This window comes from Anopheles moucheti, chromosome 2 (assembly GCF_943734755.1).
Source record: "Anopheles moucheti chromosome 2, idAnoMoucSN_F20_07, whole genome shotgun sequence".
NCBI classification, from domain to species: Eukaryota; Metazoa; Arthropoda; class Insecta; order Diptera; family Culicidae; genus Anopheles; species Anopheles moucheti.
Genome location: NC_069140.1, coordinates 20,861,720 through 20,878,052, shown reverse-complemented (window position 1 = coordinate 20,878,052; position 16,333 = coordinate 20,861,720). Strand labels below are relative to the sequence as shown.

General features: G+C 46.0%; 5 protein-coding genes across 8 annotated transcripts; 2 read left to right on the top strand and 3 right to left on the bottom strand.

Moving 5' to 3' along the window:
- Positions 1-85: 85 nt before the first annotated feature.
- LOC128310686 (lipase 3-like) lies at positions 86-7,016 on the bottom strand. The gene is made up of 4 exons (XM_053047385.1): positions 6,570-7,016; positions 2,026-2,413; positions 1,747-1,946; positions 86-736 (listed from the first exon to the last, which is right to left on the bottom strand). The coding sequence occupies exons 1-4, from the start codon at positions 7,014-7,016 to the stop codon at positions 191-193; spliced, it is 1,581 nt and encodes a 526-aa protein (XP_052903345.1). The 3' UTR covers positions 86-190.
- Positions 7,017-8,433: 1,417 nt separating this feature from the next.
- LOC128302642 (NADH-ubiquinone oxidoreductase 75 kDa subunit, mitochondrial) lies at positions 8,434-12,063 on the top strand. 4 transcript variants are annotated; one of them, XR_008287384.1, is made up of 6 exons: positions 8,434-8,570; positions 8,733-8,901; positions 8,993-10,180; positions 10,251-10,433; positions 10,502-11,249; positions 11,628-12,063. XR_008287384.1 is itself a non-coding variant. In XM_053039510.1 (5 exons), the coding sequence occupies exons 2-5, from the start codon at positions 8,737-8,739 to the stop codon at positions 11,144-11,146; spliced, it is 2,181 nt and encodes a 726-aa protein (XP_052895470.1). In that variant the 5' UTR covers positions 8,434-8,570; positions 8,733-8,736; the 3' UTR covers positions 11,147-12,063. The 4 variants fall into 4 exon arrangements, 2 of the variants coding, with proteins under 2 accessions (XP_052895470.1, XP_052895478.1); XR_008287385.1 differs by having other exon boundaries at positions 11,613-12,063; XM_053039510.1 differs by having other exon boundaries at positions 10,502-12,063.
- A 21-nt stretch (positions 12,064-12,084) lies between these two features.
- LOC128302687 (histone deacetylase complex subunit SAP30 homolog) lies at positions 12,085-13,503 on the bottom strand. Its single transcript, XM_053039554.1, has 3 exons — positions 13,092-13,503; positions 12,790-13,005; positions 12,085-12,692 (listed from the first exon to the last, which is right to left on the bottom strand). The coding sequence occupies exons 1-3, from the start codon at positions 13,269-13,271 to the stop codon at positions 12,564-12,566; spliced, it is 525 nt and encodes a 174-aa protein (XP_052895514.1). The 5' UTR covers positions 13,272-13,503; the 3' UTR covers positions 12,085-12,563.
- A 178-nt stretch (positions 13,504-13,681) lies between these two features.
- LOC128302665 (integrator complex subunit 15) lies at positions 13,682-14,974 on the top strand. The gene is made up of 2 exons (XM_053039534.1): positions 13,682-13,841; positions 13,919-14,974. Exons 1-2 carry the CDS (start codon positions 13,766-13,768, stop codon positions 14,953-14,955), a joined length of 1,113 nt encoding a protein of 370 aa, XP_052895494.1. The 5' UTR covers positions 13,682-13,765; the 3' UTR covers positions 14,956-14,974.
- Positions 14,974-15,852, bottom strand: LOC128302676 (ribosomal RNA-processing protein 7 homolog A). Its single transcript, XM_053039543.1, has 2 exons — positions 15,828-15,852; positions 14,974-15,766 (listed from the first exon to the last, which is right to left on the bottom strand). Exons 1-2 carry the CDS (start codon positions 15,850-15,852, stop codon positions 15,021-15,023), a joined length of 771 nt encoding a protein of 256 aa, XP_052895503.1. The 3' UTR covers positions 14,974-15,020.
- Between the last annotated feature and the right edge of the window lie 481 nt (positions 15,853-16,333).

Below are 16,333 nucleotides of genomic sequence, written 5' to 3'. Positions count from 1 at the left end.
AAATAATGCGACGTTCATTATCATTATCGATGCTCATTTATTTATACATACAACACAAAACTCATTGAAGTCTTAACAGTTAGGATTTTCAACATGAAAATGCAGTCATAGGTTTTGCTCGCTTGAATTTCCCCTTTGAAAGAATTCATTCACCGCTGTTCTGTAGCATGATATGGCTTGGCTGACGGCATTACTTGTATCTTTGCATCAGCATAAGGAGCTGCTTGTAGACCACCTCCGGCGCATCGTTACCCCACAGGAAGTCCACGTGGTTAAAGTTATCGTTCGGTATCTTGAACATACCGATCGAGGTGCGATGCAGCTGGTTGAACAGATTGGCCACATCCATCGGCCCGGCCAGCCAATCGTTGTTGGCGTAGAACAGTGCAATCGGTGTCGATATGTTTTCCAGATTGTAGCCCGGTGGCGTTGCCCGCCCGTAGCGTCGATGGTTTTCACTTTCGCCGTAATCGAACAGCTGAAAGTTGCCCTCGTTGTGAATTTCCTGCGCGTAGTGTACGACCGTTTTTGTCGATGTGCCGGCAGGTGTGTGACCGAAGATGACCGGCATCAGGGTGGCGTTATACTGCTCCTTGTCGAAACCACACAGGACGAACACAGTGTTCTCGCAGATGTACTTCTCCGCTTCGGTCAGTTCGCAGCCGTATTTCGCGAGATAGCGAATGATTTTGTTCTGCGGCATAAACTCATTGCCGCCGAAGAATTTTAGTATCATCTGTGCGGGGTGAGAAAAAGTGTACACGTTAGACGGACGGGAAATGTTGTTTCATTTTAAAGTTTGTTTTAAAAAATGTGGACCCCACACCCCACAAAGCCACTAAAATGCGAAGAATGTACAATGTTCATTACGTTCCGCCCAGCCCCGATTGAGGCGAGCAAAAAAAGAAACCGTGATAAGTTATTGTGATGAGTTAAAGCATTAAGGGTACCCCATTTCCAATATTTTAACTATTTACAAAAGAAGATTCATTTCATAACATAAGGCAAAGAGGCATAAAACGTCGTTTCACGAAATATTTAATTTACAACTATAAATCAGAGCTGCAAAGCTTGCGTGCTTCTGCCTTAATCAGTGTAAAGGGAACGAGTGTACAACAAAACAACCAAAGAAGCGTGACCTGCCCCGGAAAGCAGGACAGTCCCGTGTGCGGAGAGATAAAACACAGCGCACAATACCCGCCAGACAATAGGAGGATGCAATGAGAAAATAGGACGACGACCGGATGGACATACGTTACCACCATACGCACAAACCCACATCCCAGAGAAGAGAGTAGAAAGAGAGTAGAAACGCCACCGGACCACCGGAAGGGAAAAGGAATCTTATAATGGATGTTCGCGTACATGCGTCCTCCTGCGCATCCTGCGAAGCACAAGAACTCACCAGCAATCGTAACGAGAGTCGTTTGAGAATGTCATTTGCGAGACCATCTACCCAATTGGGGACACGAAGGTTATCGAAATAGTTTAGCGGTATCTACTGATACGACGACCGGAAGATATATTCGGGTCGGCGATGGTAGGTACGCGCATGGACGAGGACGGCACGAATAGTATGACACAAAATGAAATGAAAAACAAATACACGTACGAATGTAGATGAAATTTAGTGGCATTGGGAATCGAATCCGAAACGGCACCCGTGCGAGACGGCATGCAAACTTTCCTGATCGTACTCCATCATGTGTCTGGTCAAGAAATTGACCACTCCCTGGCCCTTCTTACCTCGATATCGTGCGAAAATGGTGCCAGCAGACGTATGGGACTTTTCACGTGTCCCATGAAGGCAACCGGTGCCAGCGCAAACACGGCCTCCAGCCGTTCGTTGTACTCCGGGCGACTTGCTAACAGTGCGAAGATCATTGTCGTACCCATCGAATGTCCCACGTAGAGCAGATTGCGCGTCGTATCGTTCCGCTCCTGTGCTGTGGTGCGGCGGGAAGAAACGGACCGATTGCTACAATTAACACCATCATATTCTAGCGCCCATCGTGCCATACCTACCCCGAATGTTGTACAGATAATCAATCTCGGCCGGTATATCATACATCGCCATTTCGTGCCAGCTAAAGTCCCAGAATGCCGTCTCATCGCTGCTGAAGCTGACGTGCTTGCGGGAGTACGTATTGCCACGTGCGTTTCCCAACCATACATCATAGCCGGCGTCTGCTAGTATGAAGGCTAGTGCCTTTTCCGGCCCACTCAGCAACCAGTCGGCCGAGCTCGACAGTAGACCGTGCTGCAGGAATACGGGTTGGCCCGTACCTTTACCACCTTGCGCCGGACAGCCGATGCGACCGCAGGGCAAACGATGCAATGTCAGGAGATAACCGTCGGCCGTTCTGAGCGTGTGTGATTCCGCCTGGTATCCGTGACGAACTGCTATTTCTGGCTGCAAGTACAAGAGCAAGGGACAGCAACATTAACGCCAAATTCAACACACGGTTTGATTTTATGACCCGCATTCGTGTGATGTGGTACAGTGACCCATGGGAATGATTGAGCCAATGATGACGCTTCATAATTATCTGGAACTATTACGACTTCTGTTGAGTCCATTAAGATACTTAAACTATATAATTTATACTAAAATAATATTAGACTTCTAACATGATACTTTACAACAATATCATTCAATGTGTCTTTTATATTAGTTCAAATTGTTTTCTTTTTATATTACTAGTTTCTTTAGACTACACACTATATACACTCACTCCACTTTCAAAGTTCGTGATACAGAGCTATTCATGGTCAGATAATAATCATAAAGGTCCTTGTTATGGACGGAGCTATCGAATCCGCTGAGATCTGGATCTAACACCTTCTTCTTCTGGGGGTATAACGACCTTACTATTGGGTCATAATGCCTTGCCCACATTTCTGGCTAACTAGACTTATATTTTAACCATGTAGTCTGATAGTCATCGGGACGGATATTGGTCCGGATGGGATTTTGGAACGGTCCTGTCGTGGGAAGACCGGGTCCCCTACCAATACACCACCGGGTTGGTGATCTAACACGTCTGGTTTGTTAAGACTGAAAGCCGAACTGCTAGACTTCAACTTGAATTTGACTGAACTTAATATGAGCTCAATAATTCAACATTAATATTTCACGTTTATCCATCAACATTAAATCCACTACACTTCCTTATTATCTAAACTAAAGTACCTATTGGCCGGGTCCGTTTTAAAGGTCACAAATAATGACACGGGGTCCTTCGACTTCCCAAAAATTATAGAGCTCCACAGAAAAATTGCCGTTCGTCCTTGACTGGGCTGTGTAGCCAGCAACTGTGCGCAAACCATCAGCAGTCAAGAACAGCCTTAAAACAGAAAGGACCGGGTGCATGCAAACGGTCAATTACTTTGCTACGCGACCCCTCCCAGACATGACATCCGCATGGCACGCCATTCTTCTGGAGAAGGTAAACACGGGGACGACGCTTAACAAAACAAAAAAAAAAAAACAATGCGTCCTTCCATTAGCGCACCAGAGCACGACCTGCGACGACATTTTCCGGGCAAATCGGGGAATGCGGGGGGTTGTTTTGCCGCCAGAAGTTCTTTGTATCAATGTTCAACCCGGGCGGTGGTGGTGGAATTCTTTGCGTACCGACACAGTGCAGGATGTTCCATAGATTGTACTTTTACTCCTTTCCCGTTGGTGCTATTATCACCGGTGGGAGGGAGGGTCGAGCGACTTGGACTTGGCCGTAGGAAGAATTTATGCATACATTAGCAAAAGGCAAGCCTTTCTGTCTTCCAAAACACTTCAACGCATAGTAACGGATCAAAAGTCCTTGAAGGTGCCGTAATGAGGGCTTAGGCCAGGATAAGCGGCCGTATTCGTCGAAGAAGGGATGCCTCGCAGTCGTCCACTACGCTAGAAACAATTTCAATATTTGAATGTTTTCGTGTTTTTTTTGCGTTGTGAATACAACTCCAGCCCGACTGGTTCTGCCGGTACAGCGACTGGGGCAAAGGGCCTTAATTTATCGGTCCAATTTCCGGACCATGATGATTGGCCTTGTTTCAGGCGGCCAAGCCCAACACCACGCACACCGTTAGCTGTTAGCTGGTACACGCAAATACAAAAGTTGGTGGCAGAAGACAGTGACATGGGGAAAGGAATCGGGTGAACCCACGGTTTCGTTATCCTTAAGGACGCCAAGCTAACACACAAACGATCGACGACGACGATGAGTTTTAAAATGTCCATACAACAAGGAAACGTTCGTTTGGATAATATTGGCTAACGACACATAATGCATCGCCCGCCATTATTGTGTGCATCCGATGTGTAGCTGTTGTGTCCCATATACCGCGAACATCCTTTCGTGCAGGGTCGGCATGTTTCCGTTTGCTCTCTATATGCGGCTGTTGTGTATTTGCTTCCATTGTGGGCGCTTTCCTTCTACCGGTTGGGTTCAAATGTTCCAAATGCAATTTCCTTTCCCCGCTCGTCGCGAGAATCCATCGTTCCTCAGGAGAATGCATTCGCTGATTTTATTCCCCCCTCGCCCGGTGCTTCCGTGTTCGACCAATAGCTGGTGGTATTTCAGTTTTATGGTAACCTCAAACAATCTACGTGGGTTTCGTTCGTGTGATACGGAATGGTTCATTTCCGGCTAAAATAACCTAACTTTCAGCCGACGTTCCGAGCCTGGTGCACCGATTGGTGGCGTTTTTATGTCGCAAAACCGTCAGTGAGCACCACAAAGCACCAACCAGCGACTCTTTTCAACTCCTTTATGGATACTATTTTTATCGGTCGACAGAATGGGAGCCCACCGATCGTGGGCAATTATGTCTGGTCGTTGGTGGAGTGGGGGCATTATTTGTTGTTAGCCATTGATGTCCATTAATTTTGTGTTTCTCGTGCTGGCGATGTTGTACGGCAAACGGCCTCACCAGCCTTCCATCGGCTGACCGAGCCGAACCTGTCGGCAAGATGGTTCACGATACATTATTCAAACATTCGAAATAAGGTTACGAGAAACAGTTGGCTTGGCTGGAAGCATGGCGTATGGCGCTATCATAACCGATGACCATCATCCTTCAATCGCAGCTGCTTAATACGATATGCATCTTTCGCTTTCGATTAGTGTTTGGTGTGTTTGGAAGATCATTGAATATGTGTAACCTTTTGCAGTGGACTATTCTTCATCGATCGTTTATCTAATCGCTTTCAGGGAACTAGCACCTGCAAGTAATGATAAAATTTGCGCTTCAATTCCGCGTCGTATTGCTTTTTTTCCTGCCACGACCAGAGTTCGGTTTTGCCGCTGAGAAGGTGTGATGATTATTAGAGCAATTAAATTAGCCTCATCGAAACGAGAACATTCGGTGCAGTGGGCCGTGTCGTGTGGGTGCGATACCGGTACGAAGTCGTGCACGGGCCGCTTACAAACCGAAGGCCAAATTGGATTAAGATTTGCGGAAAACCTGTGTGTCGGGATTACGCGAACGGGAGCCCCGTAAGGGGAAATTGCTGGGTGGTGGCCCATCCCTTCTACTAAATTTCATCCGTGGTGTTTATGCTGTCGCACTACGTGGGACAGAATCATGCAACCATCATGCACCCCGGTGGAGGGCTAGTGCTTTATTTTTGCTTCAGTTAATCTAATTTCCCCGAAGCTAACTGAATCACATGCTAGTGATTTAATGAATAAATAAAAAAAAAAAGCTATACTGATGTTACCATCATGAATCATGCCAACACAAATAGTGCTCCACTAGCGGGACGCGCCAACTCATGCGGTTTGTTTTGCAGCCCATCTGTGCGCTTATGGTTAACTATAATCATGCGATAAGCTGTACCTTGGGAGCGATTAGTTTAAAAGTACAATCGAGAATATGATTTTGTTTTGCGTTATTAATGAGTCAGGAACACTACATGTATGATGCCGAGCCCGTTTCCAATGTCGTTTTGATTCAGATCTTTCAGAGGATCTAAAACTATGCTGAAGTTCTAAAGTTTGAAATGAAGTTTCAGCTGCTTCTCACTATTAACAATGAAAAAACATAAGGCTTGGACAAAAATTGGACTTATTTTAAGTGTGAGGAAATTATTACCTATGATAGATCAAATTGGGCATTTGTAATTTCTTCTCGAATAGCAAGACCAATTTCGTTGTGCAAAAGTGTGAGTCGTGGTTAATCGCCTCTGAAGGACAAATAATCCAAAAGTTGGAAACAAATCTTTCCGCTTAAGCGTCACATTGGAGTCTTAATGGATAACGAGGTATATTTGATAGACCTTGTGTAGTTAAAGATCAACGCAATTTCTTCCTTCAGAACAATCAGGTTATTTGGCATAGGGTCGCAAAATCACAGTTCACGGGAAAGGGTATGGTAACATTTGGACCGATCTGGTCTCGCTCTTCGTTCAAAGAATTTATTGGAGGTGATTCGTAGTCTTGCGTAGCTATTGCATAGATTCTGTCAGGCTCACAAAAGACTCGTTTAAAGTGTAGTAAAAGCGTATATTATGAAAAGAGATATAGCTATGCAAAACAATTGGGGACTGTTTTAGCTCTACTCACCGTGCTGAGATCGGTGTCCGGATTGTACGGTATGGCCGCCTCTTTCGGGCGCAACCAAACAAACGGATTCCAAAACGGAAGCGGTGCACGCGTCCCGTGCGTCGTGGTGGTGGTTGTTGTGGTCGTTGTCGTGCCAGCTGAAAATGTGGTCGTAGTTGGCGATGTTGTTGGTTGCCCCGCCGCCAGATCCACACTCCCAACCGGTATGAGCACGGGCGAAAGTGAATCGGATGATGGTGGGGGCATTGGTGGTTCCGTACCACGGCCCTGCCGCTGATCATACGCGTCTTCGAGGAAGTTTTGTGCCGTCGCAGCCGTTGTCATGAGCTGCGAGATGAAGTTGTCAAACAGGCCACCGTCGGCATTTGCCGGTCGGTGGCTGAGAAGCAGGATGATGAGCATCAACGTGCCCGGTAGCCAGATTAATTTCCCACCAAAGGAAACCATGGTTGGAAAAGGGGTGTTCCACTACGGAATTGTTAGAATTCCCCAGACGTCGCTTTGGTTCGCACGGTTCGCCAAAACCGGGTGGTAACCTTTCTCTTGTTTTCAAGTTTCCGGTTGTATTCCAGGAAACGGCACAAATCGTTTGATCTTGGTTTTTTTTGCAAAAAAAAGCACAGAAAAACCACACACAGTAAAGCACAAAAGCGAATCTTCACTTGGCGCTAGTTGGCGGGCTGAGTCACCCGCCAGCGGCTGTTGTCTCGGCCGGTGGATACCAATGCTTTTGTTGGCAACCGCGAAAAGTGTGTCAGTGAGTCGCGAGACGATGCGGTTCGTTTTTGTTCCAACTTTTTCCACTGAAGCAGAAGCAACTCTTTCACGCGATAACACTTTGAATTGTTGTCCGGCGCGTACTGTAATCCCACGTCCAACTGCTGTGCGTATTTATTTGATTCCGATTCGGCACACAATCAATTTGCTGCTGTTAGTCCCGGGTTCTTATCGATCAACGTACGGTACAAAGTTCTGCTACTCGTTCTTTCACCGCACACGATGGAGACGATCGACTACATTCTAAGGGGGTTGCTATGATTCACCAGAGTCTACCATAATTCTTTGATTATGCGCCCCCGATTAAGGAAGCTTTGAGTTGATCCGCGTGCTGCTAAGCGCAATCACGCGTACGGGGGCTCGATACACGCAGGCTGCAATACGGGATTAGTGCGTATGCAACGGAACCGTATGGAAACTTTCTTTTCACATGGTTTTTTTCTCCTTTCGGTGTCGATTTTGCGGACCACAACGAGCAACGGTTCCACGCCTACATCACACGCGTTTTGGTTTTGGCTCTTTTCGCGGGCGAATCTTCTCAAGTGCAACGCATCACTGCATTTAAACGATGCAGCTTCTCGGCGCGCGTTTCGTCTGCTTTGGTTTGGATCACTCGTGGCTCGAGCTTCAACAGTACAGGGCAAATGTAATAGCTGGTCATAACAAAAGGCAGAAAAGGAATAAACGTAGTCAAGTTATTCACTGTAGAGTTAATTTTTCGGCAAGTATTTCCGCGCGCGCACAAAGCACATCCTACTCGCACGAATAGCAACAGCGTTTTGCTTGTGTTGCTGTTTTGAGCGATGCATTTGCTGTGCGGCCCAGGGTTGATGCAAAAAGGTAAGGGGATGGCCCCATTTAATAGTTGATGTTTTATGTTTGGATTTTAAAAAAGAAAAGAACGCATTGGAAAAAAATAGTAGTAATTTGTGTAGTGTGGAAATTATGGAATTTGTTAAATTGTCTCTACTCTTTATGTAACAAGTTATTTACATGGAAATATAAAATATTTAGAACGATTTTTGCACGAGACCACCACCCACGTTGACAGGCTACGATGACAGCCGACTGTCATTCGTTTGTTTTCCAAAGTGAAAACGTCAAGGATCTGGACATTTTGTTCTGCGATCGAAATCCTTGCAAACGAAAAATACAATTTTTGGCCGTGTTCTTATCAATCTACAATCGAGTGCGAAACCGCCGCATTGCTAGCAGATAGCCCCAGTAAGTGCAGCCACAATCGCTATCGTCCCATTTTGCATCGCAGTAGTGTACGTCTGTTTACGCCATCTCGCGAAAATTCATGTGAATTATGTAATTTTTCTTCACTTTCGGCTTGCCTCGAACGGGTGTCTTTCCCATATCTATAACGTTTCACCATTCCAGAACAATGCTGCGCGTACCAGTTAGTCGGGCCCTTACCTTCGGGGCCCGGTTCCCAGTGCAGACGATAGTGCGCACGTCGGCCACTACACCGGCCAAGGTGCCGGAAAAGATTGAAGTTTTCGTGGATGATCAATCCGTGATGGTGGACCCGGGCACTACCGTCCTGCAGGTAAACTGATAACGGAGGTTGAATGCGTCGAGCTAGCGTTGGTTGGTTGGCAAATGTATTTATTTTCTTGTTTTTCGTTTGTTTACAACAGGCTGCGGCACAAGTTGGTGTGGAGATACCGCGCTTCTGCTATCACGAGCGTCTGGCTGTTGCCGGTAACTGTCGCATGTGTTTGGTGGAGGTAGAAAAATCACCTAAACCAGTCGCTGCGTGTGCAATGCCGGTGATGAAGGGCTGGCGTATTAAGACGAACTCAGAAATGACGCGCAAAGCACGAGAGGGCGTAATGGAGTTTTTGCTGATGAACCATCCGCTCGATTGTCCCATCTGTGACCAGGGTGGTGAATGTGATCTACAGGACCAAGCAATGGCATTTGGCTCGGATCGATCGCGCTTTACAGATATTCACCATACCGGCAAACGAGCGGTCGAGGACAAGGACATTGGTCCGCTGATTAAGACCATCATGACCCGGTGCATTCACTGTACGCGTTGCATCCGGTTCGCGTCGGAAGTGGCCGGTGTCGATGATCTCGGCACGACGGGTCGCGGTAACGACATGCAGATTGGTACATACGTGGAAAAGTTCTTCCTTTCCGAGCTGTCCGGAAACGTGATTGATCTGTGCCCGGTCGGTGCACTTACAAACAAACCGTACAGCTTTGTGGCACGTCCGTGGGAAATTCGCAAAATTGAATCGATCGATGTGTTGGACGCGGTCGGTAGCAATATTGTGGTGAGTACGCGTACCGGCGAGGTGTTGCGTATATTGCCGCGTGAAAATGACGAAATCAATGAGGAGTGGCTGTCGGACAAATCGCGTTTCGCTTGCGATGGTTTGAAACGCCAGCGGTTGATTGCACCGATGCTGCGGAATCCGAGCGGAGAACTGGAACCCGTCGAGTGGGAATCGGCGTTGATTACGATCGCGCAGGCGTTGCGTGGAGCACCTAAGGGCAAGGTGGCCGCTGTTGCTGGCGGGCTGGTTGATGCAGAATCGCTTGTTGCGTTGAAGGATTTGCTGAATCGGTTGGGTTCGGAAACGCTCTGCACTGAGCAAAAGTTCCCCACTGACGGATCGGGCACGGACTTCCGTTCGAGCTATCTGCTCAACTCTTCGATCGCTGCTTGCGAGGAAGCGGATCTCGTACTGCTTGTCGGTACGAATCCCCGCTATGAAGCACCACTTCTGAACACCCGTCTGAGGAAGGGATACATCCATAACGATCAAAACATTGCACTGATTGGACCGAAGGTCAATCTTTCCTACGAGTATGAGGTGAGTGGCGATTGGTTTTGTTTCTTCACGGAGGATTTTAACATGACTCCACTTTTGTACATATTTTTAGCATCTTGGAAGCGATACCTCGCTGGTTCGCGATATTGCAAATGGACACCATCCATTCGCCAAGAAGCTGAAGGAAGCTAAGAAGCCTCTAATCATCGTCGGTGCCAATCAACTTGCCCGAAAGGATGGTTTGTCCTTCCTTACTGCACTCCACGTATTCGCTAACTCGTTGTCACCATCAGACGTAAGTGACTCTGGCGCTGTAAGTCAGATGTAATTGCTGAACTCAAAATGGGTCGCTTTTTATTATAGAAAAACTGGAAGGTATGGAACGTGCTGCAGACGAACGCAGCTCAAACGGCCGCTCTGGACGTTGGCTACACGGCAGGCGTCGATGCTGCCGTAGAGATGCAACCGAAGGTCCTGTTCCTGTTGGGCGCTGACGGCGGCATGGTCGATAAGGAAAAGTTACCGAAGGATTGTTTCATTGTGTACCAGGGACATCATGGTGACGCCGGCGCACAGCTGGCCCATGCTATTCTGCCCGGTGCCGCCTACACTGAGAAACAGGGCACGTACGTCAACACGGAAGGCCGTGCCCAGCAGACGCTGGTAGCCGTCACGCCACCAGGATTGGCGCGCGAGGACTGGAAGATTTTGCGTGCCCTTTCCGAGGTAGCCGGAGCTCCGCTGCCGTACGATAACCTGGAGGATCTGCGTTCGCGCATGGAAGATATTGCACCTCATCTGGTGCGCTACGGCCGACTGGAGGCGTCCAATTTCTTTGCCACCGCGGACGCATTGCTAAAGAACGCTTCGGTGCACTTCGACAGTGGCAAGGTGGATGTGGTGCAGAAAAAGTTGGCCGACTTCTTCATGACCGATCCGATTACGCGCGCATCGCCCACAATGGCTAAATGCGTGACGGCTGCGAAGAAGCAGTTGCAAGCGAATTAAAGTTTAACATTTGCAAGCATAACACTGTGACGAAGTCTGCGTTTCCTTGTTGCTGTTCCAGGTGCTTCTACCCGAACTCTTCGTGATGCTACGACGTGAAATGGTGAGTGGCTAGAGACATTGTGAGTCGCGTTCGTAGTTTGTGGAGTTTAGCTGTTTGGGTGGCGTTAGTTGGTGAACTTTCAGTCGTACTGCTATGCTACTGATGCCTGGTGATTGTTCGAGTCAACTTATCATTTTACAAGGTTATATTGACTGTTCTGTACATTATTCGATTATGTCCTGTTGGAGAGCCTCATCAATGGTTGAATATTATGTAGACAGTTTTTCTCCGTTCCCTATTTCAATATGGATATGTGTTTTTTTTAATTCAATTCTTGTCACCTTTTAAAAGGAAGCTATAGACAAAGTTTGAGTCTGTTTGTTGTTTAATCGTTCCCATTTTTTCCTTTTTGTTCACTAATAGATCATTTATTCGCAGATGATATGGACGAGTATAACATTAGGAATCAGTTTCTGATTCCCGGCCGACAACAAAGTAACGAACGGATACGAAGTACTGAGAGTAGTGAACAGCTAGGGTTTTGTATCGTTATGCATAAAGATGCAAAGTATTTCTTGTAATCAGAATAAAACATGTCCATCTCTTAGGGAAATTCAAATTGTTGCTTTTTTCCTTTTACATAAAATATGAAAGATAAATACTTTGGACACTATACGCTTTTCCTTTGCACATATTGAAAGTGTTTGTATAATTTATTTCAACAATGGATACATTCGTCTTTCTAGCTACTCATATTACCACCGTTCTTGCTCACGCTTAGAAGCATCTTAAGGTCATAGACAGGACAGTTAGTGAGTGTAGCAGAACTTGAAGCAATGCAAAAATATCAAAAAACCAATTCCAACAATCAGTTTTTATTGTACCATAATATCATAACAAAACCGATTAAAGCTGCTCGTATAGAAAAATCGAATTCAAAGACAATTGGACAATGTCATCGATAAACATGGATGTATACATGATCTTGAAGCATTGTTTTGATAATTACACTAAAATCATTTTCATTTTTGATTTACACTTTATTGATGGAATCCCGTAACGCAGGAAACTTGCACGAGACGAGCCTTTCGTTAAAACCGAAACCGTGGTCAAGTTTCGCGGGTACAAGGGATAAGGAAATGTTACACAATCTGAACATTGTATCGATAGAGTAAAAGCGTAAAAAAGAATTGTTTGTAATGTTAAAAACACGGCACAATATGACAAAAGTTGATTTAGTTTTTGTTCAACGATCGGTTTGTCTCCTCATCGCGGCAACAACGGTGCGAGTACGAAGCCACAATGTCGGAAAAGATGCCGTCTTGAAGGAGACCGCATAACCGCATTGGATCCCACCCGTACAGGTCACTACTTTCAGGTAGCTTCTGCACTGGCATTATTCTTTTGGTCCAGCTTGTTCGAGTTCGATTTCACCATGTAGATGAAGTATGTGAGAATTTCTTTCTCCTTAATCGGAATCGTCTTGAAGTGCTTCATGATTGTCTGCATTGTAAGTGGAAGAAAGGGAACCAGAGCGTTAGGAGGGATCGTTTGGTGTGCATTAGTTATGCGCACGCACGGCACTAAACAGAAAACATACCTCCGATAGCTGCGCTTTGTTGCTGCTCGGTCGTGTAGACACTTTGTAGAACCGTTTGTACCGCCGTAGCGTATTCACCTGCAGCTGGTAGAGATCCACCTCCGGCAGATCGGTGTCGGTCTCGTTGCTATCATCTTCCGAGTCACGGCGGCGCCTTTTCGTACGCGCGCATTGTATCCGGGCTTTGTGAAAGTCACAGATGTAGATATGTCGTGCCTGTTAATAGTAAAATCCGCATGTCAAACAACATATTACTGAATGACCTTGGGGGTGGGTTTTTGCAGATGCAGTGATAACCTTACATGGCTGTCGATGCTGAGCTTCAGCCTTCGTTGCGTGACCGTCTTCTGAATTCGCTTGCTGTACGAAGCGTTACCAGCCTGCTTCCGGCAACGTTCTCCGTCGTCTAGCAGGCAACAGATTTGATCCGCCGGCCCGCGGGAATCTTCTTCTCCCGTACTGAATCCGTTGTTGTTCATCATTGAACTACAATTTACAATGCGTAACTGGGACGCACACACAGTCTAGCGGGATTGAGTCCGCAATGAATTAAAACTTTGATCGTTTCGTCCACTGTATTTTCCTTACATTAAAAATACGTACTATAAACTCTACAGCTATTGTTGCCCAACGAACAACAATTGAATTCCAACTTTAAAATCTTTTGTATAGTGATTTGTGAAGCAAAGAAAACCACCGCATAACTTTTCACATCACGTCGCGTCACCTAAATTTGGTTCGGCTTGTGGGATGTTTGTGTTTGTTGTGAAAATGTGGGAGAGAGAGAGAAAGCAAGTTAAAGAGAGACCGAGAAACCTTGACAACTTTCGCGCGGCGAGTTGTGACAGTTGCGTTGACAGCCCGATGTTTACAATTTACATCAGATCAACTAGCAAACGGGAATCTTCGCAATTTATGTAGAAAATCATCTATTAACACCTGTTCATAATCATTCTTCATCTAGACGGTAAGAAAAATGACGAACCAAGAGCGTAATATGTTGCGGAAGTCGGAGTTTCCCGATATGGCCCGAGATGCTTTACCAATTATAGGTGAGTGAAACGATCCCATGGTACGACATGGTTCGGAAATGAAGGAGGCAAAACTACTATTATACTTAAATTTACAGAAAATCTCATCATTAACCGAAATAAACATGATATGGCCATGGATTTGATTGCGGAATTTGTCTTCCGCGAGCGTCGCGACGAACCACGGGGTGCTCAATTTTCAAAGCAAACCACCCATCCGCGCCTTTCATCAATCGAGGAATTTCAGCTGGTGTTGGTATTGTGTGAATTCTTTTCCCGTCCTGGTCCGGATGCTACTCGCAATGCAGTATTCCTGTCACTGTTTGGTGGATCCAACGTACGAACAAGTGTTCTTAACAAGCTGCTTAGTACGGCAGTGTCTGGTTCGATTGCACCACTCCTATGCGCTGCAGGAACGTGGATGCAACAGTTAGGATGTACTTCTCCGCCTAGTCTAGAGTTGGCGCAGTGTATTGTGCGGGACTTTGTAATCTTTTCGAAAAACTCGTCTGAACAGCTTAAATCACTACCGCTGGTAGCACCAAGGTTTGCCGCCAATCTTATGACTGCCGTGACAGATCTGTACCTAAATGGGACTGCAAAATCGCAACTCATCCCACCTCCCGATCTTTTGCTGGATGTGATTACGGATTGGGTGTCTGAGAATCCTTCCCTGTGTCTTGCTTCTCAGCAACAGCTGGCATTGCCCAGTGGAGCCATTGCGATGCCGGTTATCACTCCGCTCGCTGGTCTCATCCGTTGGTGTGTGCTTTCGCTGTTGGTTACGAGTAAACAGGAGCTATACAGCAAGCTTCATCTAGCTGTACTGCAAAGTTTGTTGGAAGCGACACCACCGGTAACGATACCGCCAACCCTACAACCGATCAACGCTCAACATTTAACGCTGATAGTGAACACAATCCAGGCAGAAACGGAAAATCTAACAAAGCAAGGCCAATCATTGGAGGATGAAAATCTTCAGAGTTGCTTGGAACGGTTTGCTCAAGCTGTGCAGGTAGGACTCACATCGCGTTGCATTTTTGGTAACATCACGCAATTAATGTTCCGGCTGGAAGCACTGCCCGGGAAGAACAAACTGCTACAAATCGTCATCAATGCAAATAAAAATAACTAAACTATTTAATCGAAATGAACCGAACCAAAAAAGGGGTATTTATTTTACATACAACTGACACTTGCTCAATAAGGCTTAAATCGTTTCGCTTTCTTGATCTGTTCCATTTTCTTCAAATCACGATCGTACTTTTTCCGTAAGCTGATAATGTCGTCTTTCTTCGATTCTCGGATCTGGAAGGTGTAGAAATTCTTCAACTGCTTTGTTGTCCGATCATCGTCGAGCTTTTTCTCCAGCTTCTTAACGACCACTTGTTTTTGTGCAAAAACGCCGGAATTTTTCTTCGACACCGTCACCCATCCGTCGTCATCGGGCGCGTTGTTGATCTCCATTGCTTTTTGTGCTTCAATTTTCTGGTCGTACGTTGCCATGTATTCATCAATTTCCTGCTGTAATGCGGCCGGGTCCGGAATGCGTTCCTGATAAGCTTTGGTCCACTTGGCTACACCGGTAAGCAAAGGATTTGCTTCGGAGTGTAGTGGATTGATTTTTCTCTTTCGGAGAAGCTTATTCAGGGAATCTGGCTTGGCGAACACCACATACGCCACTTTGAAGCAAAACACATTCTTGTCTATGATTTCAATCGGGGCAGATTCTTTGTTGGAAGGTTTTTCCTGCAGTAGGACACGTTCTATTTCTCCAGCAGATGAGAATGCATGCTTAAGAGCTTCTTCCGTTGCGTACGGTGGTACGTTTAGCACGTACAATGTGCGACCGGTAGGTTTTTGTTTACATGTTGCTTTGGAGGCATTTTCCTTCACGAATAGATGATGGCTATGGGTGTCGGATTGCTCGTATCTAAGATCAAGTACTGGTAGAAATAAGGACATTGTTTAAATGCTGATCAATAAGCTGTTTTAAAGAAGTTTTACCGGTAAAATCGCCTGCAACAGACATGGTTGGGGAGAAATTATTTAGGACTTTCAACAGTGAACACTTTCGGTACTGCCATGTGCGTTTGGCAGATGTAAACAAACCGGCCTCGTGAGCTGTCAGTTGAGAGTTCAACTGTGGTATTGTTTAGACCAATATGCTGTGGCAAGTTAAAGCATTTGAACTACAAATCGGACGTTTCTTTTGAACAAGCTGTGGTGTTGAGAAAATAAAATAGTATTCGGTCAGTATATATTTCCATCTTCACGGGAGAAATAGTGCACTCGCTTCGCATGAATAAAAGGAACACAGCACTGGCTAACAGTATTTTTGTACGAGCGTGCACTGCAGTGTAAAGGGTTTATTACACGGGGGAAAACGAATAATAACGTGTAATAAGGTCGTCCTTACGGAGTAGCGTGCGATAGTTTATTAGTCCTACTATCCTAAAATAAGTAAGCCTTTCTCCATACTTTATATGATTCGGAAGAGAGTACTAAAATTT